Below are 27,511 nucleotides of genomic sequence, written 5' to 3' on the forward strand. Positions count from 1 at the left end.
TTCTTCTCACATTATAATTTCTTTAATGTAAGCAGTTTGCTTAACTGGAACAAAACCATTACATATGATTTTGAAGTTCGGAATATTTTAGATTGCCAAGTCAATAACTCTTACAACAGTCAAAGTGACACATGGTGCCAATGCGGCCAATTTCAATTACTTGTCAGTGTGACTGCAGAAATGACTTCAAGAAGAACTCTCAACTCATCAGGTACAGTTAACTGGAATCAGTAAAGATACAATATGCACCAACATTATGCAGCTCATGGGCCAATTGTTTCTCATTGACAACTTAAGCTGCAACTTTACACAATTGAACACTAAAACCCATAAGTCAATGACTTTTCAAACGTTGGTTACAAACAATTTACATTGTGTTCAAACAGTACAAGTTCTGCACATCCTCACATGGAATGAGCAACATGTTTTGCTTTCAAGAAGTACAAAATACACCAAAAAAATGTCAAAGGTGTGAAACTGCCCTGAATTACATAATACAGGAGTTTACAACACTATGGATTCCAATATGTACAGTATATACAGATTACAGTATTTATTAGTTTACATACAGTTTAAGCAAATTGAAGTTATCACCTCACCCACACAGTGTATACCAGTAACATTATCTACTTATGTACATTTTAAGTACATACTGATAAGTGTATACACACACCAACGTGCACTGAAGTTTCATGTGCATCTTACCAAATAAGAGAGGTGCAATACCAATAATATGCAGAACAAATTATGGTATATACAGTATATACAAGTTAATCATATGAATTACATGGCTTAAATCTACAACACACATCTCAGAAAATCGTCAGAATCCATTTAAATGATTTGCTTCACCAAATTATAAAAATCAAAGATGTTTTGAAAATAATCTGGTTGTTTTTATCATTTATCAAAACATAGTTGTGCTGTAAAGTTTGAAGCAAATGGTTCAAACTTCTATATAGGAGCTATTTTGAATGAATTCTTGCTCATGAACAGTGCAATAAAATTCATTCCAAAACAATCTGATTTCAGGAATTTTTCCAATTATATTTGTAACCAGCAGCATTTTCACTCTAGAATCCATTTGATTTAAATTACTCTTTTTGGATTAGTAGCTAGCTATCTGGTTTGATTCCTTTGTTTTGACATCCTTATTACTGTATTACATTAGATATTGGGTTTCGGCTTTTATAAGCCAGGATATTGGCAGCCAACTCCTGGGGGTCTAGAAGCTGTGGATATTGCTTCATAACAGTATCTACTAGCTGGGGTTGGAAGATTGCACACAGTTTCATGCGCGCTGTTTCCCGTTCCTCTGCAAGGGGGTCATGTGATGTCCACTGGTTGTTTTTCCAGTAGTGATCCATAGGTTGTTGTTCACATCTTTTCGCTGACCAGCCATGAGGGTCTGGGAGACTTTGTGACCTACTGTTGATTGGAGGGAGATGAGAGTCGGGCCAGCAGCCGTGAGATCTTTGGGAACCCTGTGAACTGAAATGTGTCTGGATTGCCATTCTGCTCATAGGCATACAGCTACTTGAGCTGGTAGATAGGTCTTGTGGAGGGTAATTATAGAATTCCAATGATGGCATAGACTCATGGGAATGGTAGCTGTACTGGTGATGGTCTAAGCTATGGGTGGGTAAATAATATTGTTCATTACTGACAGGGTATACATCATTGTGACTGTGAGATCTAGGCCACATATCAGAGATCTTTTTCTCAAAAGAGACAAAGCCTTCGTCATAACTTTTATGCAAGCTCGAACATGTTGAATTAGGTATGCTGTTATCAAAAGCCATATGTGGAAACCACTCTGTGTTCATGTTAATAGATGCGTCTTTGTTTAATGCAATTCCATTGCTCTCTGCAGGGATTTTGTTCTGCTTTGGGTATGGCCTCTCTAAACGATGTCCCTGTGACAAACCATTCTCACTATGGCTAAATATGGCTGGGCTATTGTCAGAATATGGTGACCGTTTGTGCACACCGGCCTTCTTCTCCTCTCGGCTTGGGCTTCTGGAGTTGAGGCTCGTGGTTGGAGAAGATCTGGCAGTAGCACGAAGCTCATCTGCCACTGACCGCTGGGGCTGGTTAATTCGCTCAGGGTGGTAGAATTTACATTTGATTCCATAAGTACATTTTTTACCTTTAACAAAAGAAATGAAGATTAACATACAGACCAATTTCCCTCCTTGAGCATTACTCGCTCTCGACCAATCTCTCTTTACATCTTGCCTTTTGACCAAGCTCATGGCCACTCTTTTAATATCTATTAATTTTGAGAACATTTCTGCAACGAGGTTTAACATCAGCAGAAGTTTTGCTATTATTGTTGAGCTATTTGAATCATGCTAAAATTAAATTTTGCAGGTTACCCATTTTCTGATTTTTGGTTCCTCTTCCTTGCCATCTTCATCCATAGGCAACTTTACAGGTGCCTATTGCTTTTGATTAGCCATTCAACGCGTAACCTTTTATGGAGCAACCTTGGGTTAGGACTACCCTTTCAATGACTTAACTAAGGCTACATTAGACTCTGAAAAGCCAAACCAACCTCAAACATTTTGCCGATCGCACAATTTGCAGGATCATCATTGAACGTAAGCTCTGAACAATAACTCCCAGATGGTTATCTTCTGTGCTTTCTTTTGGGATGACAGGGACAAATTTTGGTCAATCCAGCCAAATTTCAACCTCTGACCATTGGAGTCCCAATTATTTGGGGAAACTTACTGCACTAGACTAAGGAGATAACTCCATCAGACTTTCAGTAAGATTCTGAAATTCTACGCTACACTGTGAATTGTATTTTCTAAAGAAAATAGTCAATGAAATGGAAAGATTAGTTAAATATATATTTTTTTAAATTTTAGAGATAGAGCACGTGAGCCAGTGCTACCCAAATATGCCAATTAACCTACAACCCCCATGCATTTTGAAGGGTGGGAGGAAACCAGAACACCCGGAGGAAACCCATGAAGACACAGGGAGAATGTACAGACTACTTACATACAGTGCCTGATCCGACCCTGGGTCACAGGCATTGTAATTGCATTGCGCTAACCATTATATGTAAGCCATGCTTGTTGGATAACCAGCCATGAGAGGCAATTGTATGATGAAAGGTTGTTGCTCTTCCAATCCTTCATGGTACACCCCTAATTTTTGGCAGCCTCTGATTAAGAGGTACACTCTTGCTATTGGACCATGCTTAAAATAATGAAGAGGTAAGCATGCACACAAACCTACGGCAAAAGTTCAACAAGGTTATACCGTACAATGCAAAACTCAAACACGCTGAAGAAACATCAGCTTTAACGTCTCAGTGGAACAGAGTGAGGAACATCCACACTCTGTCTGTCTCCCCATGTTCCGTCAGAAAGTTAGGTTGGCTCCACAGTTTGTATGGCTGCTCAGCTGGGTGAGCTGCTGGTTAGAGTCTACAGAGGCTTGAATTAGATCTGAAATCCATGCCGTAATCCTGGTGTAAACTAAATCATAAATAGATCTCGCTCCTCTCACCAGAAAGGAAACATTGAGCCAAATTACTTCAGGAAGTGCCAGAGCTTGGAGACAAGCCCTTTAGGACAATATGTCCATGTCCATCTAAGCTAGTTGCATTTACCCAAGTTTATCCCATATCCATCAATGTCTGGAATATGCCACAGGATACTCACCATAGGGGCAATGCTGCCGTTTATGCTCTGGAATTACAGGTTTTATTCGAAGAAAGTTATCGAGACTGGGTCCATGACGTCCAAGAGGATCATCGGGAGGCATAAACCTATACAACACAGAGAACCAATCCATTAAAGAGAGAAGCAACATCAGGCAAGTGATCATTGGAACCTGATGAGAAAGGAAAAGCTTCACAGAACAAGGTCACAATGAGATCAACATACAAGCTTTAGGATAGGGAGGCTGCTGTGTTTTCATTGAATTATAGCTTAGGCCAGTTGAAAGGGTTGTGTAATCAGAGGGGAATCAGAAATTAAGATGATCTTTAACAATAATCCAATGTATGTTTCTGTCTTCAGGCTGACTGTATGGGAAAAGTCACTTTCTGCGCAATCTGAGGATCGTGAATTAAGTCAATTAGATAGTTTGCATCTAGTTTTCAATAGATTTTGAGGCCTTTGAATATAATTGCCTACGTCTAAATTTTTTTGGAAAAAAATTAAATTTGTCACAGATTGAGAATCCTGCTCATGAAATGGCATCATGGGACACCAAAGAGCCTTCATGAAATCAACATGCATGCTGTTTTGGTTAAGATAGATTACAGATATTGTGTAGAAGACACATTGAACCTGGATCTCTCATTATCAAAGACTGTTGTTCGGGATGCGACATAGACCGAATAATTTCAAACTACTCTGGGGTTTGCATCATGCCCTAGTCACAGCAGAACATGTACCATATTTTTAAATAATTATCTTGTTCTCTTCTCATGTTTGACCTGTACAAATTTACAATATTCAAAATAATATTTACTCATTGGATATTTTCCAAACTGTTTGTGATTAATCTCAAATTAAATTTCACCCTACAATTTAAAAAAAAAATTGAGATACTTCAGTTTCACTCACTCTTAATTCAGTGCCATTTAATGTGGGTTTATTAATAATTCACTATCAATGAAAGAAAGAAATGATTGATTTGACAAGCCAAATATCGATATTTGCTATTTTTTTGCTCCTTCAAGCTTTGTTTGTGCCAATAGTTCGTTTGTTGTCATATTTGAAGTTGGTATATAACAGAGCGGGCAAAATGGTGATTAAAGAGTCAAATTCACAGGTCATGTCAATAGTCAAGTTCTTTTCATTAGTTTCACTAAGACATTCAGAAAAATACAAAGAGGATATATAGAGGCTGAAGTTCAAAACTGCTGCTATCAGGGGGTTGTTTCTTCACTGCTCATTTTTCTGTTGTACTCAGCTTTCCTTTCAACAGCTAACCTGATGCAGCTAAAAAAAATATTTGAGTAAAACATGAAAGTCTGCAGACACTTTGATTGTAGTGAAAACACACAGAAATGCTGGAGGAACTCAGCTGGTCTCACAGCGTCCATAGGAGGTAAAGATATATTACTGTTGATTTGGCTCTGAGCCCTTTTTCAACATTTAAGCAAAGAACAGGAAGGGAGCAGAATAAAGCCATTCGATTGGAGGGTGCCCAGTCAGAAGATGAGGTGTTGATCCTCCAATTTGCGGGTGGCCTCAGTCTGGCAGTCCATGAGAACAAAGGCAGACATGTCAGCAAAGGAATGGAAAGGGGAATTTAAATGGCTGGCCTCTGGGAAATCCACACTATTGCAGTGGACAGAGCTGAGGGGCTCGACAAAGCTAACTCCCAGAATGGGCCCAGCCTCTCCGAGGTAGAGTAGACCCCAGCGGGAGCATCAGATGAAGTAGATGATCCTTGCATATTCACAAGTGAAGCGTTGCTTCACTTGCGAGGGCCGTTTAAGGCCCCAAATGGTGCTGAGGTAGGAGGTGTGGGCACAAGTGGCGCATCTCCTGCGGTCACAAGTCAAGGGGACGATTGGTGGGGAGGGAGGACTGGATAAGGGAGTCACGGAGGCAGCAGCCCCTATGAAAGGTGGAGAGGGGAGGAGGGGAATATGCGTCTGGTGGTGGGATCACATAGTATGTGGCAGAAATGGCGGAGGAGGATATGTTGGACATAGAGGCTGGTGGGGTGTTCCTTGGTTTCTTGCAAATTTTATCAGTTATCAATAGGACATTTGCCTGCAGCAAACCAAAGATTAGATACTGGGGGGGGGTGGGGGAGAGAGGGAGGGGGGAAGGGGGGTGGTCTTGGAATTCATTCAACTCCTATAGAATCTCAGGTGTGGAGAAACTTAGATTGTCAACCAAAATGTTGTCATCTAAAATGAAATTCTCATCCTGAAACTTGACATCTTTAGGAGTAATAAATATGACACACTTATGCCCAATTATAATATGATTAGCAATTGTTTAGATAGTATTAAATTTGCCTTCCGATAACCTTTTGTTCCATCCTATTCTGTCCATCCAATTTTTATATTGATCGATACTCGAGCTCCTAAGTGACTTGCACAATGCAAGTTCTAGTGTTTTTATTTACATAGGAGATGCTTCCCTGATGATTTCTGTTAAGGTTCTACTTACTTGTCATTCACAAACGAATACATCAGCAAACGCTCTTCAATGAATTTCTTCCATTCAGCTTTTTCATTCTGCAGATCCCGATACGTGTCGTTTGAAACGATGATCCCATTGGTTTCAAATGCCAGCTTGACTATGAAGCGATCATCGTAACAGACGATCCTCTTTCCACCAACTCGCCGAGATGGGGTGAAGACAAGTATTTTTTTCCTTTCAAGCTCTCGAAGGTAATGCTGGTCTGAAGGGAATTAGTGAGAGATCAGCTATTTGACATCCATCTGATTCTCCAATCAACAGTGTTTGAAATTACAATGAAAAAGAATTTCAGCAAACTAAGGCTCTATTCTCTGATTTTGCAGTTCTTTCCAAATTCTATTTTAAGTTGTATGCCCAAAATATAACTGGTAGATAGGCATAGATGTTTGTTGCTTCTATATTTATACTGAGAAAAAATTGATTTAGTTTTCCTTTCGCAGGGATGTCTGTTGTCATGCAGGGAATTGATCTTCATGTTTTATATGTTCCATGCTATCCCACCGCTACAAACATAATGGTGACAATGTTTTCATAGTTTCATTCATTCTCCAAGCCAAGGTTGTATTCTCGGTTGGGAATGGAAGATAACATCAACTTAGCTATGTGCAGGTTAAACAGCGAAAGCAACTTTATGTGCAATATAATTTTCTTTCAGAATTGAGTCAAAGACATTGTCCAATCTCCACAAACTTCAGAAGGGCAATGAAGAGGAATGCTGACTTCCCTCAAGGTCATGGCTGCGATTAGATGATAGAACCATTGTCTGAAAACGAAAATTGAAAATCCTCAGGAAAACAAAGATTTAGACACTGACGGAGATGATTGGCAGTGTCATGAACGGTGTGGGAGACCGGAAAGATGGACCAATGGATAGATGACGATAAGTTACAATGAAAAATAAAACCCTGAGATTGGAATGGATGCAAAAAGCTGCCACCTCTGGGGAATGCCAGATTGCAGTATACCTGGAAGAAATTGCGCTCATTTGCTAACACAGTTTGAAAAGGGGACCTGAAACAGGCTCCATGTTGAATGTACAAAGACCTTTACTTCTAATGTGTACCTTGGACAACTACACAAATTATTTTCTGATAACACATGCCAGTGAGGAATCCACTCACTGTTGCGGGAACTTGGAGAGAAAGTGTTCATACATCATCGTTTTACACCAGTGTATTTGGAATGTATCCACAGCTGTAATGATGAAAATGTGGTTGCCTAAATAACCAGAAGTGCAAAATCTATGATGTGAAATTATTAGACTTATTCTACAGATGCTGCCGAGTTTCTCCCAGCACTTTTGTGAATTACTGTAATTTCCCATCATATTTTTAAATGCAGCTCAGTGGACTGATGAATATCAGATTAATGTGATATGTATTTCATATATATTTGACCATGAACTCAGTAACAGAGCTTTCTGAATTTTATCTCCCATTTGTTCCGTGCTGTAAACGGTTATATGGTTATATTTGTAAAGTATATCCTAACAGGGAACTTGTTGTGTTTCCTTGCTCCTTTTTGAAGAGATCTCCAACGGGATAATAAACCCTCTTTTGGAGATTCTACTACAACGTCAGGAGTACAAAGGAAGTGCACAGACATGAAGCCGTAACAAAATGCTTCATTGCGATACTGCATACCTGTGATTGGCACATCTGGTCTTGATTGCTCCTTTCTCCAAGATGGGACGAAGACAGTAATATCTGTGTGACCCCTTTCAAGGAACCAATTCACAGACAGTTGAATTCCAAGGCAAGAAAAGACTTCTTTATTCCCATGACTGCAAAACAAAACCAGATTCACCGTGAGTTAGACAATAAACAAGCCTGCTAAATTTTGCCAGATTTTGCCGTGTGTTATTCCGCAAATAATTTGGCAGTTACTTGTTATGCAAAATGTGTGGGCTCAGAGGCCATAGAATAACAACTGATAAGCTTATAAAAGTCTGGCAAACTGTTCTTTTATAGATTACAGGGATTTAATGGCTTTACAGCCTCCATCCATGTAAATGAGCTGGTTTATTATTGACAATTCAAACATTTTTTGAAGATCAGAATCACTGAGCATGAAATTCAAAATAATTTTTACGCAGCAATTTGTGTCCATTTTTAATGAAATTTCTGAGCATATTTTAGTTCTTTTCCTAATCAATTATTTCAATTGGTGGGCTGTAGCTTTCCTTGTGCTATAAGACTGTCCAATCTTATAGGTGAACTGATCGTCCAAAACCATATAAAACTGCCCATTGGCCGACTGTACCTGTGGCCCCTCCCACAGACTCCTGAATAAAGGTGACTGTTCCACAACCCCCTCCCCAGTTCAAGACAGTCGACCAGCACGGACCTGGCTCCATTCTATTGCTAATAAAAGCCTATCAGTTTGACATAACTTGCAGTCTTTTGGAGTTATTGATGGTGCATCACCTTTTATTTAATTTCATATTGCAGCTGTTCGTGCTTTTTTTTTGGAATACACTTTCAGTCTCTTGATAAAGTTTGTCAATGAGAGAGGAGAGCATTAAGCACTGGCATGGTTCTTGGCTTTACTCTCTTATTTTTCACTGTCTCATTCAGATACTTGGTTTGAGATTTGGAATCACATCCTGCGGGTCGTGAGTCCAACAAGCTGATGGCTCTGGGCACCAATGCACCTATTCCATCAAGTTACACAGCTCATAAGGAGAATGGAGACTTCAAGTGGGGCTACTTCTGCAGCTGAATTTAATAACTTCAGACACATGGGGAGTGATCATGGTTCAAGTTCCAAAAGTAAAATGGCTCATCATATCACTGCAAATGTGTTACTTAGTTGGTTGTCTAGAAATTCACGTGCTACCTACGTATATGAAAATCAATCATTTTCAGGATGGAATGGCAATGTGTGGATTTGTGGATAGGAGGATGGGAGTGGAGGGGGTTGGGTCAAATTTTGCCACTCCAGAAATTTGATCAGGGATGTCTTTTGATGAATCAAATCTGCGTGAATGACTTGGTTATCATGCTTTTCTGAAGTGCTAGACTTCCTGATCTGAGCTTTGACTCAGTTCATGAATAATGTGTGCTTCTAAATACCCAAGCCTGCCTGCTCTTCTCTCAGCTTAAATATGGACTCCAAAGAACCAATCTTAACTTTCTATGCTCTGCAGTGGCACAACAGACAAGGTTAAGCTACATAAGGACTGTTCAACTGCATTCAGCACCTTATTTTTCAGTCTCTGTTGTGACAGAGTATATAGAGATGTTTTTGGGAGATATACTGAGAAAGGATTGTTAGAGTAGGTCACATTAAAACATTTTAAAATAGATCTTATTTAAAATTCTGGAGCTCTGCCCCATTCTAGACATATCGGCTCCACAGCTTTTGCAAGAGTTTTGAAGAGTGCTCAAGAGATTTCACCGATGGATTGTTGTTTACAAAAGGCAACAGATGAAAGATCTTGCTGGAGCCAGAGAAGGTCTGGAAGAGAACTTGTTGTTCTAAGAAGGTCACATGGATTTGCAAGCAGAGAGAGAGAGAGAGAGAGAGAGAGAGACACAGATCACTTCTACAGTGTTACAGCCAATAACAGTAGCTGGGACTGGAGCAGTACAAGCTACCAAGCTTGTGGAAAGCCCAATTTGGATGACGGCCTGGTCAAAGCCCTTGTGGTTCATGCAAGAGGAGAGGACTGCCTGACTAATATTTCACTTGAAATAAGTGAAACAAAAATGAACTCTGTGGTGCCCTGAAAGAAAGAGGTTATCATCTGGAGAACCATGAAGGGGCAAGTTTTATTACCAAGACACTGAAGTGGTTGATTGAAGTACATCAGTTGTGGATGTCCTGGAACAACAAATCTCCCTCTGAAAACTGACAAGAACCTTCTAAACCTGGTGAACTTTATACATGTTGAATTCTGTGCACAGTATAAGAATTGCCTGCAGCCAGAGAACTCGGAGGAATGAAAAGTGAAATTGGATTGTGAATCTTTTCTGAACTTACACACACATTACATCCATGTGCGCTTGGAATTAGAAGGGGGTTAAGTTAGGTTAGTTAAGTTAAAGTGTGATTCTGTTTTCATGTTTAAAGATAATTAAAGCAACATTTGTCTTGGTGAATATCTGTTGCTGCTGGGTTTATGGGTCCTTTGGACTCATAACACTGTTGAATATTGTTGCAACAGGCTCATGACCAAAATAATAATCATTTCGGCCGTGACACCTGCTGTGCCAATATATTTCGCAGCCACCATTTCGGTACCACTGAAAAGACACAGAATGTGATAAAGTGGCAGATAAAGATAGACTTTGGATTTTAAGTTTAGAGATAATGTAACTCAGTCCTCGAACTCCAATAAGTTTTTATGGATGATGCTTCCAGTAATTGGACATTTGTGTTTACCCAATGTAGTTTCTTTGCTCACTTGAAAGTTTTACTTTCCAAATGGCAAAAGAATACATCATTACATGAACAGAGATTTCTTTGTGAATGTGAAAATATGTTTTTATAAATTAATTGATATTCTTTATGTTGCTTTAAACAGATTTGTGTGTGGAAACTAACAAAGGTAACAACCTTATTTTTTTTCCTTTCTGATTAAATATGAACCAATCCAGGTCCTGATGAGGTCACGTGCTGATGAACGAACTAGTTGCCAAGATATTTTGCGATCATTACAGCATGACCAGTTTCAGTAACTGGAAAGGTAGGCAAAGGTAAGGTATCACTTACACTCATCTGCTTCGACCTGAGGAAAATCAACCTAAAGCATCCTCAAACAAATGAGGAAAAACCTGATCGCATGCCACAACAGGTGCTATCCAAAGATAAGCAAGAATTTTGGATCAGGAGCCAGCCTGGAATACCTCTGCCATGATATCATAAAGCGAGGTTTAATTAGAATAGCATGTGATGCCACCTGAAAACAAAAACAAAAATTGCAGATGCTGCAAATCTGAAATAAAAACTGGAACTTCGGGATTTACTTTGGCAGCAATCTGATGCAGGTCTTCAATCTGAAAAGTTAACTCTGTTTCTCTCATTTCAGATGCAGGTAGACCTGCACAGTCTTCTTAACACCTTCAGTTTTAAGGATTCAAAAGCAATTCAATAAAAACAAGATTAAATTTTTTGGTGAAATTTCTCTCCCGCTGGTGAGGAATAGAATGATATAACCTTGACTTGAAAGAGTCGCCATGATTCATTGATCCGTATGCTCTTTTGGCACAGTAGATGTCTCTTTCACACACCATGTAATTAATGAAAGAAGAAAAAGAATGAATGATCGTCAAGTGAGCAGAATATCATAATACCCAGCAACGTGAGCTCCTATTAAATTCGAAGTCCACAATGATCTACAGAGGTCAGTTTCCATAATTGTAGAACATCCCACTGGCCTTTGCACTCAGTGTGTTAATGTGGATAACCTGATGATACATTTTCACACAACTTTCCACGAATAGGCTGACGTATTCTCGGTGATTGGTTTGGGAAAATACATCAACAATGAGGAGAAACTCTGTTGGTCTTCTTTAAAAGGTGCCCAGATGGAGACCTATTGTTTATTTTCTGAAAACAATGAAGAGCCTCTGCCCGGATTAAATTACTTTGTACTCCAGTCACCAGCATGGGCCCGAATCCATTCTTTTCTGACCCAGAAATGCTATCAATAGATTCCCAGTTGAAAATAACATGACACCACAGAACTGCTTCCCCTGAGCTTCTATGTCACTCTACATCACACCCACGACAGGAAGTTGAGCCAACCTCCGTCACTGATGCTTAACTGTTTCCTAACCTCCAGATATTGCAGTTCACCTGCAATTCCTGAATGCAAGGTAATGACTTTATACACAGGTATCTCATCCCAAATCCATCACTAATGCAGAGATTGGATGGAATATTATGGTGAAAATTCAGTTGTTTTGCACTGCCGTTGGTCTGAATCAACAGTCGCACCTTCTGCCCGAAGACATGCTGCTCTGGGAGGATCCCCATGAACATCTGAGAAGTAAATGATCTTCTGCAGAGTTATCAGTTCATAGGCTGCAAAATCTGTTGCTGAACCTACATTGGTTACCCTATTCCCCACTCAATCAATGGGACTCAATGATTCCAGTGGAAAACTACCTAGATACATTTTCATGATTAGTTTTAATAGATTTTTTATTCTGTGGTTGTGCTCTCAGCTTTATCATCGCAGAGAAAAAAAATAATGCTAACAATTCTGAACTTTGGTCTGTGACGCATGGGTAGAATTTTGTTGCATTTGAATTATGACAATAAACTCTCATACTCTCAAACGTCAAAGGATTCAATGGACCCGAACCCGTTGACAGATTTGACACCCATCAGTTTAAAGGGCTTAGCATCACTTGTGGTGAAAGCCATTCTGTCAGGGCAGCCAGGGCTAATATAGTCCCTGCATTGCACTGGGTCCTGTCAAATGGCTGGAAGTCAGGCACTCTGAGGAAGGGACTCATATAACAGATGTGCCCCCAAGGCGAGAGAGGAAACATTTAGAACAGACCTGAGTGGCACCTCTATCACAGAGGTAGATGGGACAAGCTGTCAAAGGAAGTGGTGTAATGTAGCATTTAAAAGACATTTAGACAGCACATGGATATGAAAGGTTTACAGAGATAGGAGTCAAAGACTGGTAAATAGATGAGCTTGGTCGACATGGACAAGTAGGAGCGAAGAAGAGTTTGAGTGCTATAGGACGTGATGTTTCAATGAATCTGTTTAAGCCAGAGTTTATTAGGAGATTATTATCTTTGTAAATTTTAATGGGAGTTTGTGTAATTATTAAGGATGCCACACAGAGCAGCCAGCAAAGTTCACTGCCTCACTTCTCCACTGACGCCACATCAATTCCGAACTCTGTATGAAGGCTGCAAATTCTTCCTATGAATGAGAGCTTTGTCTGGATACCTCCATTTTCCTTTCACATTCCAAAGGTGTGTGGATCGGCAGGTTAATGGGCCACTGTAAAATTGTCCTTTGTGTGGTAGGTGAATGGTAGAATCAGGGGGTGGGAGAGTTAATGGTAATAAGTGGAGGGTTGGGGGGGGGGTAAGAGTAAAAATGGAAAAAATGGAGCGAGGTGAATAATGATTTAGAGCAAGTGCCTAATATCTCAGGGAAGACTCCGTGTGAGCCTACAGATGGCCCTATTTTGACTCAATAATTCCAGAATATTGTTTTTGGAACTCAAAGTAGAGTATCTATTTTGCCATACAGAAATATATCGGCCATAATCTTTTGATATTGGCAATACAGCAACAAGAAAACATGATTAATATGGTTTCCAAGTCAACAACAGGAACTATCACCAAGATTCCTGATAAGAACAAATGCTTCCTTATTAAAGGAAATATCCATTCATACTGAAGTACAATGCATACATTTCCACCTGGGAAAGTACCCTGCTCAGTCTTAGTCAATGATGTAATAACTCAAAGATTCTGAGGCATTGACTTTGGACAAACCTTTGATTAAACTAAAATGCCAATTGTCACTGCCACATTTTTGCCCATTTTAAAGGTGAGTCAATGTGAGCTCCCACCCTGCTAACAAGCCAATCACAAATATCGAAAGATCACGTAAAATAAAGATCCTGAGGTCATTTCAATGTGCAGTCATGCATATAGTGTCAAAGGTGAGAGATAATAGAATATTGGCAAATTAGAGTTTCGGCAGTAGAGTTATGGGCTTCCCCCAGGTCACCTTGTTCAGGTGTGCTCATCCAGGTATACACTATAGGACAGTACAGGCCCTTCAGCCCTCATTGTTGTTCTGACCCATGTATTCCTTAAAAAAGTGTACTAAATCCTCTCTACCCCTTAACTCTCTATTTTTCTTCCATCCATGTGCCTGTCAAAGAGTCTCTTAAATGGCCCTAATGTTTTAGCTTTCCCTGGCAAGGCCTTCCGAGCACCCACAACTCTCTGTGCAAATAAACTTATCACTAATGTCTCCCCTAAACTTCCCACCCTTCGCTATGTCCTCTGGTGTTTGCTATTCCTGCCCTGGAAAACAGGTGGCCGTCCACCTCATCTATGACTCTCATAATCTTGTAGACCTCTATTAAGTCTCCTCTCATCTTTCTACGCTCCAAAGAGAAAAGTCTCAACTCTGCTAACCTTGCTTCATAAGACATTTTCCATTGCAGGTAGCATCCTGGTAAATCTCCTCTGCAACCTCTCTGTAGCTTCCACATCCTTCCAAAAATAAGGTGACCAGAACTAAACACAATACTTTAAGTGTGGTCTCACCAGAGAATTATAGAGTTGCAATATGACATTTTGTGGTGATGGATTTCCCACAGCATCCCATTCCTCTTCTTTCCCACCCACTGTGATCACTGGGCAGTTCACTCTCCTCACCACCAAAGCCCATTTTCCTCCATTCACGACCAGTGATTTGCAAATTCAGCGAACTGAAAATCCTCTTTCCTTTTCCCCTTGAAACTTTTCTCTTTGCTTTTTCATTTGCCTCCAAGCAGCCATGTACCCACTGTTGACTTGGTCAATCAGCTAACACTAATGGGTGTGTGCTGGCTTCATTCTTTGCTCACTTAGTCCAAGAGCCTAATGTGGAGGAAAGGTTTGATGTGGCAGAGGGATATTTTCTCTTGGGCTCAGGGTCTCCGTTGTAAGGTAAAACATCATGAGATGGGAATGTGTAGGGAGTTACCCTGTACAGGGCAGTAACAAGAAGGGGAGGTGTCCTTGTACTCCTGTTAGGTAAAACATCATGAGATGGGAATGTACAGGGCTGTAACAAGATGTAAATGCATCCTTGTACTTACAAGATAAGAGAGACATTGATGGATTGAGAGGCAGGAAGCTAGCAGGGAAAGGATAGCAACAGTTTTAGTCATTGGACAAGTAATGATATGATGATGTTCTAAGCATGTATCCAAGGGTATAAAAAATCACCATTTTGCTGATAACGGCAGAATGCATTCTCCGACTAACTTTGTTAGTCGCAAGTGTTACAATCCGGTAATAAAGAACAAAGAACCCTGATTTCGACTCAGTCTGGTGTTTGTCTCACTCATTCATGAACAAAGCAGACCTAACACCGTGCCCAAGACAGAAAAAGGAAGTGATTAATTTTACTGCTATTTCTTATCCAGCGCAACAGGTCCACATCAGTTTATGAATTGCCCTTCATCACTTTGGGTCATGAACACTCACAACAATGCCCTTCGTCAGAGCACCAGTTAAATTATAGGCGCTTGGCTAAAAATCAAGGGACCTGAATTAACATCCCAGACTTGAAAACTATATTCAGCCAATCCTCTGGAATTTGCAATGAACAGCTAGTTGTTCCATCAGAGGTCAACCATAGCCATTGTGGCCTGAATATGACTTCTAACCTGCCACATATGGTTGATTCTTAAGTGGCCCAGGAAGCCACTTTGATCGTGAGTCTTTGCCATGAATGTCGCATCTCTGAAAAATGAATACAGGAACACAGAAGAAGACTGGTTGGCATTTTGAAGAATGGGTCACATGGGGGTGGACTAATGCTGGCTGCTTTTCATGAAAACAAAACACTATAGATAACAGAAAGGATGGAGCCAAGGAAAATATTGGGAGAAGTTGAGACTTCAGATGTGTATCTGGACTGGAAGGGGAAGATCAAAGCAGAATTCTTTCAGGTCATGACATGTTCTATTGACATCTCTCAAGAGGCACACAATCTTAATTGCTTGGCAGGATGTCATCTTCCAGCTACCAAACGTGCTTAATGTTATAAAAATGTTGTTCATTTCATGACTGATCAAGGCAGAGAACTTGCTGATAATGGGATGACGACTGCAAATCCACCAGAGTGGAAATGGGATGCTTTACTTTGAGTTTTGCTTCTATTTAGAAATTTATCCACACCGTACGGGACTTCCTTGACCTTGAGAAAATGATGAGGTGCACATCAAACTTGCTGCAGGGAAAGTACTCCTGTAGTTTCACAGGGTGGGGAATACCAGAATTTGGTGCTGTGATAAGGAAGGAATGATGGTACATAGGCCAGCTGTGGAATCTGGTGATGGTGACGCAGCCAATGGAGCCTGTCCTTCCAGACAGTCGAGTTTTCAGGTTTGGGAGGGATGTCGAGGAGCCTTTGGGAGTAGCTACAAAGCACTTGCAGTTGTTATATTTGGAAATATATAGTAACATCTTTGCCGAACTACTCACTTTCCATTAACCCCACCCCACCGTGGCTCCCTCTTTCCCTATTCATCTGACTTCTTTCCTCCTACTCCCCAGCCTCTTCTCTTCTCTCTCCTATCAGACAGCTACCTTCTTCCCCTGTCACTTCTCAGCATCATACTCTTCTATCCTCCTATCTGTATGCCTTCTTACCCGTTAGCCTGCCTCCTCCCCCTGTCCCTTTATCCCCCCCCCCCACCTCCCTCCCAACTTATTATCCAGGCCCTGCCTCTTTTTGTCTATGCCTGATGAAGGGCCCAGGCCTGAAACATTGGTTACCCTTTACTTTAATACATGCGGCATGAACTGCTAAGCTTCTCCAGCACATTGCACTCGACCGCAGCATCTGCAGATCTTTTCTTTTTTTTAAAAATAAATTCTTCACCCCTTCCATTCAAACAGCTCACTCCCGCTCTCACCCCGCACCCCCACCCAACGAACTCAACTCTGAAATATGATCCTTAAAATAAGGTTTCAATTACTTGCCTGTCACTCATCCTTGGAACTTCTCCATTTACTGATTGCCTTAGGTGGTGTGTGCCAGAGCTACAAATTCTCCCTCAGGAGGAAATACAAGTCTATTTGCGTAACAGTCATTAAAGGGTTTATAGATAAAGCTACATATCATTTGTGAGTCAATCGTGAAAGGAGGAGGGGTCAAAGGTACAGGTAGTAGGAAGTCATATGTTCCTGTAATGTCAATGTGTTCCTGGAATATATTTATTATTTTATAACTTTCATAAAAGTTAAAGCTCATATTATTTTAACTTACACTGATAGTAATTAACTAATCATAGTTAAAAATAATTCATCCCTCATGCCAGCCCGTAAGAGTCCTTAATCAGAGAAAAGCAGAATTCTAACTTAGGTAGTTGGCAGTTATGTATGGAAGGCTCTTCACTCGGCTTCCAATTTTTCATTCTCAGTTTTCCTCCTGAACTCTCCTGCCATCTCATTGTCTGGAAAATCGGAGCTGTGGTCCTGCGGAAATCTGCCTCTCACGCCCAAATCGCTGTTGCCTGCTCAGATAAGCGAGGTGGCCTGTGTTCTGTGAGGGAATGGCGCTGTGCTGTGCAGAGAGTGAGCAAGCCAAGAGAGAGGACCTCAAATTCCCTGGAGTTCAGTGGAACACCTCCCCTACTTGATTTAGATGAGTGAAAGGTCACAATTAAAAGAAAGCCACCCATCAGCTTTTGAAGACAGCAGGTTCCAGAAAATTCCCATTAAAAAAAACCCTCTTGAAATTGAAACCTGCAGAACTGAAAAAAAAAACTCTGCACCAAGACACCTGGTGACAGGATGGGTTGGCAATTGCCTAAAGCACACTCCCACGTATGCAAAAGAAAAAACACGCGACAGCAACTTACCTCATGGCAACATTGCTGCCATCTATAACAATAGTCCGTAAATTGGCCTCCTGCTCCTGCACCTCTTCCCTCGCTGGGGAACCAGTGGGTGCTTTGATTGAAGAGCCTCCACGAGATACCAGGGCAGGCAATGGACCCTCTTCCACCATGTTATCCTTTTCTACGGGGCCTTCAGCCTTCACTAGCTCCCCAAGTATGGTATTGGTGTCGGCACTGCTGTCCACCTTCTGAAACACTGCTTGGATCTGTGCTGAAGTGTAACCCAACTTACGAAAGAATTCCATTTTCATTTGCAATTCAGAAGTGTCAGTGAATCTTTGTGTAGAGTTCTCATGGTCTTCACTGGAACCATCCTCTTCTCCTGATTCAGCAGTCACTTTGGATTCTTTTGGACTGTTACTTTTCCAACCATTAGTTGAATAGACCTCATTAGAATTCAGTCTTGGGTTGGTAGGACAAGTCCTTGTTCCGTTTGAGGAATCAGCTGGGATGCTGCAGGAAGAGAAGTCCAAGGAGGAATTAAGGCTGTACTGTGTCAAGCTCATCTTCTCTGGTCGATAAATTCCACGTTCCTTTAAAGCTACGCTCTGAAAAGCAATAGAGGCATACATTTGTATTTGTGAAATGTGCAAAGCCACGGTTGTCATAGAAATTCGTTGTCCTGATTACAAATGAAAGCTCACAAATGCTGATATGTATACAGGAACAGGGATATTGAGTTCAAATTACTAACCTGTGCTGAACAGGTCAGTTCGATAGAAATTTGCCTCAGAAAATGACTCAAAATTGTGCAACTTATCAAATAGTTAAACCTTTACCTGGTCTGTTAATATGAAACTGAGGTTCAGTTCAACAAGTGGAATAACCACAGATGCAAGGATACAGAACAACTCCAGTTTTGCCTTATTCTGTGTCTAGACTGCTTTCAAAAAGTTAATTATTTACTGAGAATATTAGTCCTTAGTCCATTCAATGTCCTGGTTTACAAAGTTTAAACAAATATGTCTGTTTTACTCATTTGAAACTATTCCAATGATCACAAATATACATTTCAATAAAATACCCAAAAGGTCCTTTTTATCTTAGCTGCATGACAAACTGTTGACATTGCATGCTAGTATTCATGGCACCAAGATTGCTGTTTGAAGGACTTTCCTTCAATACAGATTTGGTCCCTAATGGTTAACAAAGGAGATTATAGTTAAATGGTGGTTCACAGCAGTACTCCAGATGTTCTCAGTTGATCAGAGCAATGCTTAATCTGCAGGCCCATTGACATCAGCCAGAAGAAAGAATTGGGTTTGGCGACTCACGCTGTACCTACTGCCAGTGCTGCACTAGATTTTAAAAAACTGATAGCATCAAAATCAGCTTCTCTAGTTGTACATATTACTTGGTTACAAGTTAATAATGCCATCTGTAGGACCTCAACTTCTACAAGTTGGTTGCCGCATTTCCTGCATTACTACCGTCATGACATCTAATAAGAACTTCATTGGCTGAAAAGCACTTTGGAATGTCTTGTGGCTTTCGATGCAAGGTTTTTGCTATTTATACTATACAGCAAATGATCAAAACATATCTGGGCACTAGAAGCAATCAAATTTTCTTCTAAAACATGTTGATAAGTGTAATTCACCTGAGACCTTTACAGTTAAAGAACACAACATGAGAGGCACAGAGTCTGCTGGGTACTTAGGACTGCTGCCAAGTTCACTTGCATTTATCTCCCACATAGTTCCAAAAAGACTTTCATTGCCAGGAACAAGGAAATTTAATTAGTTCAACACCCATTATGTCTGAACACATGTTTACACAATGCAATGTATTAATCATAACACACTGCTTCAAATTCTATGTATAGTAATTAGGCCAATTAACTTTCATATTGGCCAGATTATCTTCCTATCCTAACATTATTAAAATATTGTTCTCTCTCAACCTGTAAGTTTCATCTTAAATCATGGTCTAATGAAAATCAATACATGTAGGACCTCCTGTAAAGTTTAAAAGATCTGGGAATCTTTCCATCATCTGGTTAAAGATCTACAGTTTGAGTAATTGATAACATGAATATGAGGTGAGACGCTATTGGCTTGTGATATTATCTTGCTTATTTTCCCAAGTCACAAAATGTATTTACAAATGTGGCCTTTACCCATTACTGGATATGATAATAAAGGCAACCATATCATGTTGAAATGTCTCAAAGTACTTCAAATACTTTTATTTTCAACGCAGTGACTGATAGCAAGTCATTTGGGTGCATTTAAGGCAGAGATTGATAGGTTCTTGATTAGCCAGGATATTAAAGTTTATGGGGAGACAAGGCCGGGCAGAGGGGCTGAGTGGGGAAATGGATCAGCTCATGATAGAGTCAAGGCAGACTCGACGGGCTGAATAGTCTATTTATGCTCCTATGTATTATGGTTTTAAAACAAAATAAACCTGTCCTAAGAACAGAGTAATAAACAAATAGCTTATCCTTCCCGATGAGCTCAAACATGTTGATGTGCTGCTTGGGACAGTGGAAAAGCACCTTGTTTTTTTTTTAAAAACATCCTAATGATTTAATAGCACAACTGGAGCTAAAGGATTGAACCTCTGTTAATCTTGTTAAATCTCTGTATATACTTGAGATCTCTGCTTGATTATATTTGAGAAGCCTGTGACCTTTTTACTTCTATTTATATGCTAACAATAAATTCTCAGCTTAGTATTTTCACTGAATTAATTTCCTGTTTTCTGAGTTAGCCGTACAAAGAGAATACAATAACCTGTTCCTTGCTACTGACTCCGGAAGCTCCGCCATTCTAATTCTCCTGGACCTTAGCGCAGCGTTCGATACTGCGGATCACGCTATTTTAATAGATCGCCTCCAGCAGACGGTCAGTGTCAATGGTCCGGCCCTGAATTGGTTTACATCTTATCTCAGCGAGAGGACTTTCTCAGTCAACGTGGGCAAATTTTCATCCCCGTCTGCTACCCTTTCCTGCGGGGTCCCACAAGGGTCTATTCTGGGCCCCATTCTCTTCTAGTTATATATGCTTCCCTTCGGCCATATCATCCAAAAACATGGCATCTCCTTCCACTGTTATGCTGATGACACTCAACTTTATCTCCCCCTGAAGCCTAACGATCGAGCAAAGAGAACCAGCCTTATCGACTGTCTGGAGGACATAAAGGGCTGGATGGCTCAAAACCCTGCAACTAATCGAAGACAAATCTGAGATCATCCTATTTGGCCACCCCCAACTCCACCAAAATTATCTAGTACCCTGGGCAACTTAGCCACCCTCATGAAACCACAAGTCAAATCCCTTGGCGTGATATTCGATTCCACTTTCAAGTTCCAATGCAGTAGTATAAAAGCTGGCTTTTTCCAGCTCCATACTATTGTCAAAATCAAATCATTCCTGTCACTGAAAGACTTCGAGAAAGTTATTCATTTTCTCCTATTTAGACTACTCTAACTCTCTTTACACAGGAAATAGTAAGTCATCGTTATCCCATCTGCAACTGTTCAGAATGCGGCAGAAAGGTTCCATATCACCCCCATTCTCACTTCCCTTCACTGGTTACCAGTACAGCTCAGGAAAGTTGTCCAGTTTGATTAGAAAGCCATTAATGGACTAGCCCTCTTTTACATCACTGATCTCCTAACACCCTGCTCCACTTCAAGACTCTCTCAGATCTGCCAATTTAGATCACTTGTTTGTTCCGCGGTCAAATCGCAAACTCAGGGGAGATTGCGCCTTAGCGATAGCAGCCCCCAAACTGTGGAACAATTTTCCTCCCTCCATCCAATCAGCCCCTTCCTTTAACTCTTAAATCCAGGCTGAAGTTGTAGTTTTACTCGCAAATGTTTTGAGGGGATTGTTGATTGTCAACTTGTATGTACAGTTCTAAACCTGGAAACCTGTTTTATTCTGCACTTTAAATAGCTGCTAAAGTTAAGAAGTAATTTACGATATGTACAGCACTTAGGTCAACTGGCAGGACATTTTTAGGCTCTTTCAGGTGGCCAGAATATCCTGATGTAAAGCCACGTATTCTACTCCCATGCGGCTCTGGGGGTACCCGCCTGAAAGAACAGGAGGCGCCTCCGAGGCGCACTTTCTAACCCTCCTCCGGGAGGGATAATCGCCCAAGAACTGATATCAGGGTCTGAAGAAGCTGCTCCTCTGCTGCACTGTTCTATGCTCCAGTAAAAACGAGAAATAAAGACAGACCTATCTGTCTGTATGTACATTCACAGAAAAAAATTACATTTCCTGAGAGCAATATGAAGACTGAAAATCCAGTGTGATCCAAGAAACGGGGAAAAAAATAAATGGAAAAACATTCAAATTCACCTTCGGATCACAAAGTCTATTGGCAAATTGCCTGGCAGTTGAACATTTACAATCTTGTAAGCAGATGTAACCTTGCAGGAGAGCCTTTTTCAAAAAAAACTCCACGTTTCACTGTTTTTTTTAAACCCATCCAAGATTAGGGTTTTTAAATACAGGAAAATGGCTAAGTCTCACCAGCTTTCAATCCACTGGTGCCTCGAATTTAACATCCTAGCCTCTCCTTGATCTTTCCTCTCCATTTCTTTGTAATTTCCTCCAGCCTCCCCCCCACCCACCTACCCTGTGTGTTTTTCCAACCTTCGTGTTCTACAGATTCCTGCCACCTTTGCTCCATTGTTGAAAGTGTGTTCAATTACCAAGCTCAATTATTAGTATCTTGCTTTAATTTTTCAACACTATTTTCTTTGACACCCTTCAGAAACCTACCTTTTTTAACCACACTTTCTGTACACACTGCTTTTTTTTTGTATGCATTTATTTGATCTATGTTCATTTCTTTTTGCTGCTTTGCTACTTTAAACACCTTATGTAGTTGAATTATTAATTGTCACATCTACTGAGATACAGTCAAAAACTTTGTTTTATGTGCTATCCAAGCAAGTCAACCCATACTTAAGGACAGCAGGCACTGTCACAATAACACAAAATATATCTGGTAGTGTGGATCTCAGTGAAAGAGTATAGTGTTACTAAGATTAAATACTGGGTACAGTTAAAACAATGCACAGGAATCATTTTATATTAATATAAATTGTAGTTAATGTTTTCCAATAAAAATAATAATAATGATTTAGCAACGAGATTCTTACATGCCACAGTTCAACAGGTACTTAATTAAGACAAAAAACTAAAGTCCCTTAAGTCTTAAATAAGTATTAGTCATCTATGGGGGAGCTTCAGTTCAATCAAAGTTAAATGTTTACTTGTCATAAGACAAAAGGCAAGGTAAACCATCAATATGATAGCCTTAGCTGTAGCAAAAAAAGTGTATAATGTCAACCTGGAAATCAGAAGAGAGCCTGAGAATACAGCAATGGTACATAGAAATGAATAAATGTATTCCATTGGAAAAAATAACATATAATTTAAAAAATAAAATCATGGTATTCGAACAAATTTGGGAACCGTACATAGAACACATCAGAGAGGGCCTACCGTGGACCTCCACCCCCTAAAACGATAGAATGAGAAGAAGACAAAATGAACTGACCCATTGTGTAAAAGTGGATGACACCATTTTCTTGTTTATTTTCATTGTGTGATGACATTGTTTAATGGGTTTATTGTCTTGCATATGTTGAACGTTGAGTGGGTGGGGAGGGGGATGGGAAGGAGGGAGGGGGGGAAAAGGGGAGAAAATGATACTGTGTATATTCAAGAGGGAAATGTTTGTGTGTATTTTGGTCAACATGGTTCATAGTGTGAAAAATAAAAAAAATTAAAAAGTAAAAAACATGGTGTCTGAAAGAAGGAAGTGAAAATTGAGAGTTAAATAATTTGCTTTAAATGATGAAGAATGTCATTTACATTTCCCATTTGTTGAATATATTTTCAGGAAATGAAATCACTAGTTGTTGAACAGTCATTAAATTCCTGTTCAGAAGTTGGAAACAAATTGAAACTTTCCATCTGGGGCTCTCAAGAAAACAACTCCGAGATATTTTCCTTTTTACAGAAGTGAAAACATTTACTCTTTTAATAAAATTTTACTGGTTGAAAATCTAGCTAGTCACAACAGGATAACAATTTGGCTATCAGTGAAAGTCACCAATCCATTTTCATCATGAATACAAGCTCTCTGTAACTTTCAATTGAGGAACTCCAGTTATCCACTGGAAATGGAGAAACTGCACAATGGTCCACCCAGAAAAAAAATAAAGGGGTGATTTATTTGAACATAATGATTAAAATGATGAGGCGTTTGATTATGTGAAAACTGTCTTTACAGAAAGGGAGGCAGGGAAGGGTCAATAAATACAGAATACAGATGACTAGCAAAATAAAAAGTGTGGAGATGAAGGAAATTTATTTTACACAGCCACTTTGAATGATTTGGAATGCACCTGAAAGTATGATGGAAAGAGAGTTAAAAGAAAGCCCTAGAAAGGAAATTGGAATCATACCTGAAAAGGAAAGATCAACAGGGTGAATGTGAGTGGGGCTGGTTGGATAGATCAGGAAAGAAAAATGTTCTGTCCTTTGTTCTACTTTAATAGCTCTTTTGCAACAGAAAATTTTCTTAAATACATATAGAAATCATAATTTCTCCTTAAAGGCTCCAAATAATTCAAGTGTTAATATATCAAAAATTAAACTGATTGTATATCATAAATAATTTACATTGTGAAGGTCAACATTACATTTTACTAATTATTTCTGAAGCAAAATAGTTGAAGATCAGGCATCAGATCCAAATATTTAAAGACACAGCAAGAAAAGAGTTTGTGAAGGAACAAATGCATTAGGTGTAGCTTAACTATTGCTTGCATTATATTTATAGGGTCTCTTCCCGCTAAAGTGCACATCTCTGTTTAGGTCAATAGCATAGGGATTACAGTGCACCTCTCCTGTGTGATCTTCACCCCACACCACCCCTTCCCTCCCTGATCGCAACTCTTCCCATAACTGGAATAATTGTGGACCAATGCCAGTTTTGTCTCAGCTTCTTCAAGAAGAGTTGGAAATAAAATAAAAGGAAATACTGGCAATTCTGATCAAGCTGAAATAGGAATTCTGAAGGATCAAGTGTAATACTTTCAAAAAATTGACAAAACAGTCAACATTCAGACAGCATTGCTTGGATCAGTTGGTTTAGCACTGGGAATTTATATGTACAAGATCATTGCAGTGTTATGCAATTTTATCCAATGCACCTTTTCCAAAATTAAGCACAGAAGTGACTGTTTCAGTAAAACACAAAAGTCTGCACATGTTGCGATTGTAGTAAAGGCACAGAAATGCTGGAAGCACTCAGCAGGTCTGTAGGAGGAAAAACATAAAACTGACGTTTCAGGCCTGAGCCCTTCATCAAGGTACCCTCAAGCATCTTCAAGTGACCATTTCAGGGCCATTTAACATCCCCTCTGGAAATTTGACCAGGCACTCTTGTCCTGAGTCATCATTATAATGCCCATACCAGAGCCACATGGGATGACTGCAGCCTTTGGGTAGGGGAAACCTACACCACATTCTGGGTGCGTGTCCTTGAACATCGCTGAGATAACATATTCTTAGTTGTACAGTGCCAAACTGTTATGGGGGTACACTTACAACTCACCCAAATCCTTATTTCTTCATCTACTCCCCAATGTCTTCCAATCTCAGGATTGCCACTGCATGACCCTCTGATGTTCCCCTTTAAACTCCACCTCTCTATCACCCTTGCTGTTGCCCTGGCCTCTCACATTCTCCTGCTGACCCCCATTGCAACCTGTCAGCTTTACCTTTCCCCAATTTGGGGGTGGTAGATCTCGAGAAGACTCAATCTCTTCCTAATCCATACCTTCATATAGTGGCAGAGAAGCATCAATCCCACCTGACCCACCATCCCCCATCTCCCCCTACAAACACACAGGCATGCACAAAGGAATCTCTCTGCAGGTAACCTTCTAAAGACAGCCCGTCACACCCAACCTGCCCACATATGACCAACACGAGCCACTCCTCAGATTCCCCCATCTAATCCCAACCCTTCTTTTCCCTCCTTCTTCCTGTACATGTTGCTCTGTTGACTGCCACAGCCAATCTTCCTGACAATGAGATCCAAATTCAACTAGCTGGGTAAAGATCTGACGAAATCCAGGAACTGAACAGGCAATCTCTGACTTTGTTAGGACTTGAATGGCAGATAAAAATAATATTCAAACTTAGAACCACCCAAACATTAGTTCTCAAGCTTATACTGAATGTGGGTAGGTAATTTCCTCAATTTGAACACTCATGATATCCTGTCATGATAAATATGTTCCAATCCCTCATTTTTGTTTTATTCTTAAAGGTTACCATTGCATAACGCTCGAAACCCACTTTTCTGTAATATACTCGCACTGTAGGAAGACACAACATGACACTCATTTCAGAGTTATTAACCTAAAGATCAGTGAGCAAAGTGGGTAACATCCAAAGAAAGGAAAATAACAACACTCAAGTTTTCTTCCCTTCAACCTGAATGTGCTTTAACTGCCCAGTAACCTGGCCATTTCACAAGTTTCCCCCCAATATGAGGTCAGAATTGACCCCTGTAATCATAATCTTTGGTTATGTTAACCAAGATAATGTCAGAAATGGACACTAATCTTTAAAGCACGGTCTTTAAAATGACAAACTGTTTTCCCATCTGCAAGGCTTTTGACAAGGTTTAGTGTCAATCTCTAAGTTAGTGGTTGATATTGAAACATGGGGGTCAATGGGATCATCTGGTGGGGGGGGGGTGATCAATAACACTGGGGGTGGGGTCAATAATATGGGGGTGGTCGATTTAAAATAGTGCCTCCACACCAACCCCCTACACCCCCACCCCCCCCCCCCCCGTCAAGCACGAGCATGGCTTACCTCCCATGAACCTATGCACAGAGTCATGACACTACCCCCCCATCCCATCATGCGTGCGCCAGCCGGCACTTTGAGCATCGCCGTCACATTTACCCCTCGTCGCTCATGTGCCAGCCGGCCACGCATGCCCTGAGGACCCCGGGACGCTGCATTTAACAGGTAACTGCCCTTTCTGCCCCCTAATTTGTCCCCCATTGGGGGAGGGGGGGGGGCGTAGGGCCTACATCCGCAAATGGAGGGTAAATTAAAATCTGGCTTGAGGTGGCACCGGACACCTGGCCACCCTACCCAAAGCCCTCCTGTCCAGACTACTCCCCCTCACACCTGGCCCCCTTCCATCCAGCACCCCCTCCTCTGTCTTGAGATCCCCCTACCATCCAGCATCCCCCCCCCCCCAAGAGCCGGGAGTCCATGCCTGGGGGGGTTGATGAGGGACCACATAGTCCCTGAAGGGGTCTCAAAAGTTTGGGGACCCCCGCTCTGTGGGCTTAAGAGAGTCATGACTGGTACAAGAAAGTCCAATACTGGAGGATCTCAGCGTTCAGCGGAGTTCCTCCAACAACTGGATGTGTTTTTTGTTTGCTCTCGTCTGTCTGGGACTCAGGGCGAAACCAAGCCGCAGAGAAGGCAAGCAGTACTGGAATTAAGAAAGGGGTCGCCTTGTGACCCAGACGAGGAGAGAACTTCTCTGCCCCACTTACCGGGCTGCCTTGGTCCTGCTCCCCATCGTCCCGTCCCGGGAGGTGCATTCCAACTCCACCCCGCGTCTCCGCGATCAGCAGGCGGCAGCCCGGCAGTGGCAGGTTATATGTAGCGCTGACCTTCATTCATTCCCTCCCACC

At 40.8% G+C, this 27,511-nt stretch overlaps 1 protein-coding gene across 1 annotated transcript; it reads right to left on the reverse strand.

Moving 5' to 3' along the window:
* LOC138741565 (ribonuclease ZC3H12A) lies at positions 1-27,511 on the reverse strand. Its single transcript, XM_069895822.1, has 6 exons — positions 27,371-27,511; positions 17,764-18,350; positions 7,835-7,974; positions 6,159-6,393; positions 3,681-3,787; positions 1-2,149 (listed from the first exon to the last, which is right to left on the reverse strand). Exons 1-6 carry the CDS (start codon positions 27,494-27,496, stop codon positions 1,155-1,157), a joined length of 2,190 nt encoding a protein of 729 aa, XP_069751923.1. The 5' UTR covers positions 27,497-27,511; the 3' UTR covers positions 1-1,154.

Source organism: Narcine bancroftii, chromosome 8, assembly GCF_036971445.1.
Source record: "Narcine bancroftii isolate sNarBan1 chromosome 8, sNarBan1.hap1, whole genome shotgun sequence".
NCBI lineage: Eukaryota > Metazoa > Chordata > Chondrichthyes > Torpediniformes > Narcinidae > Narcine > Narcine bancroftii.

What these genes read in the sequence shown, in the direction of transcription:
- LOC138741565 (XM_069895822.1), bottom strand. Translation starts at nt 27,496, where the DNA reads ATGAAGGTCAGCGCTACATATAACCTGCCACTGCCGGGCTGCCGCCTG. An exon ending in AGCAGGACCAAGGCAGCCCG is followed by an intron (nt 18,351 to 27,370) that starts GTAAGTGGGGCA and finishes ATTGCTTTTCAG; the next exon opens with AGCGTAGCTTTAAAGGAACG. An exon ending in GGCAGCAATGTTGCCATGAG is followed by an intron (nt 7,975 to 17,763) that starts GTAAGTTGCTGT and finishes TTTGTTTTGCAG; the next exon opens with TCATGGGAATAAAGAAGTCT.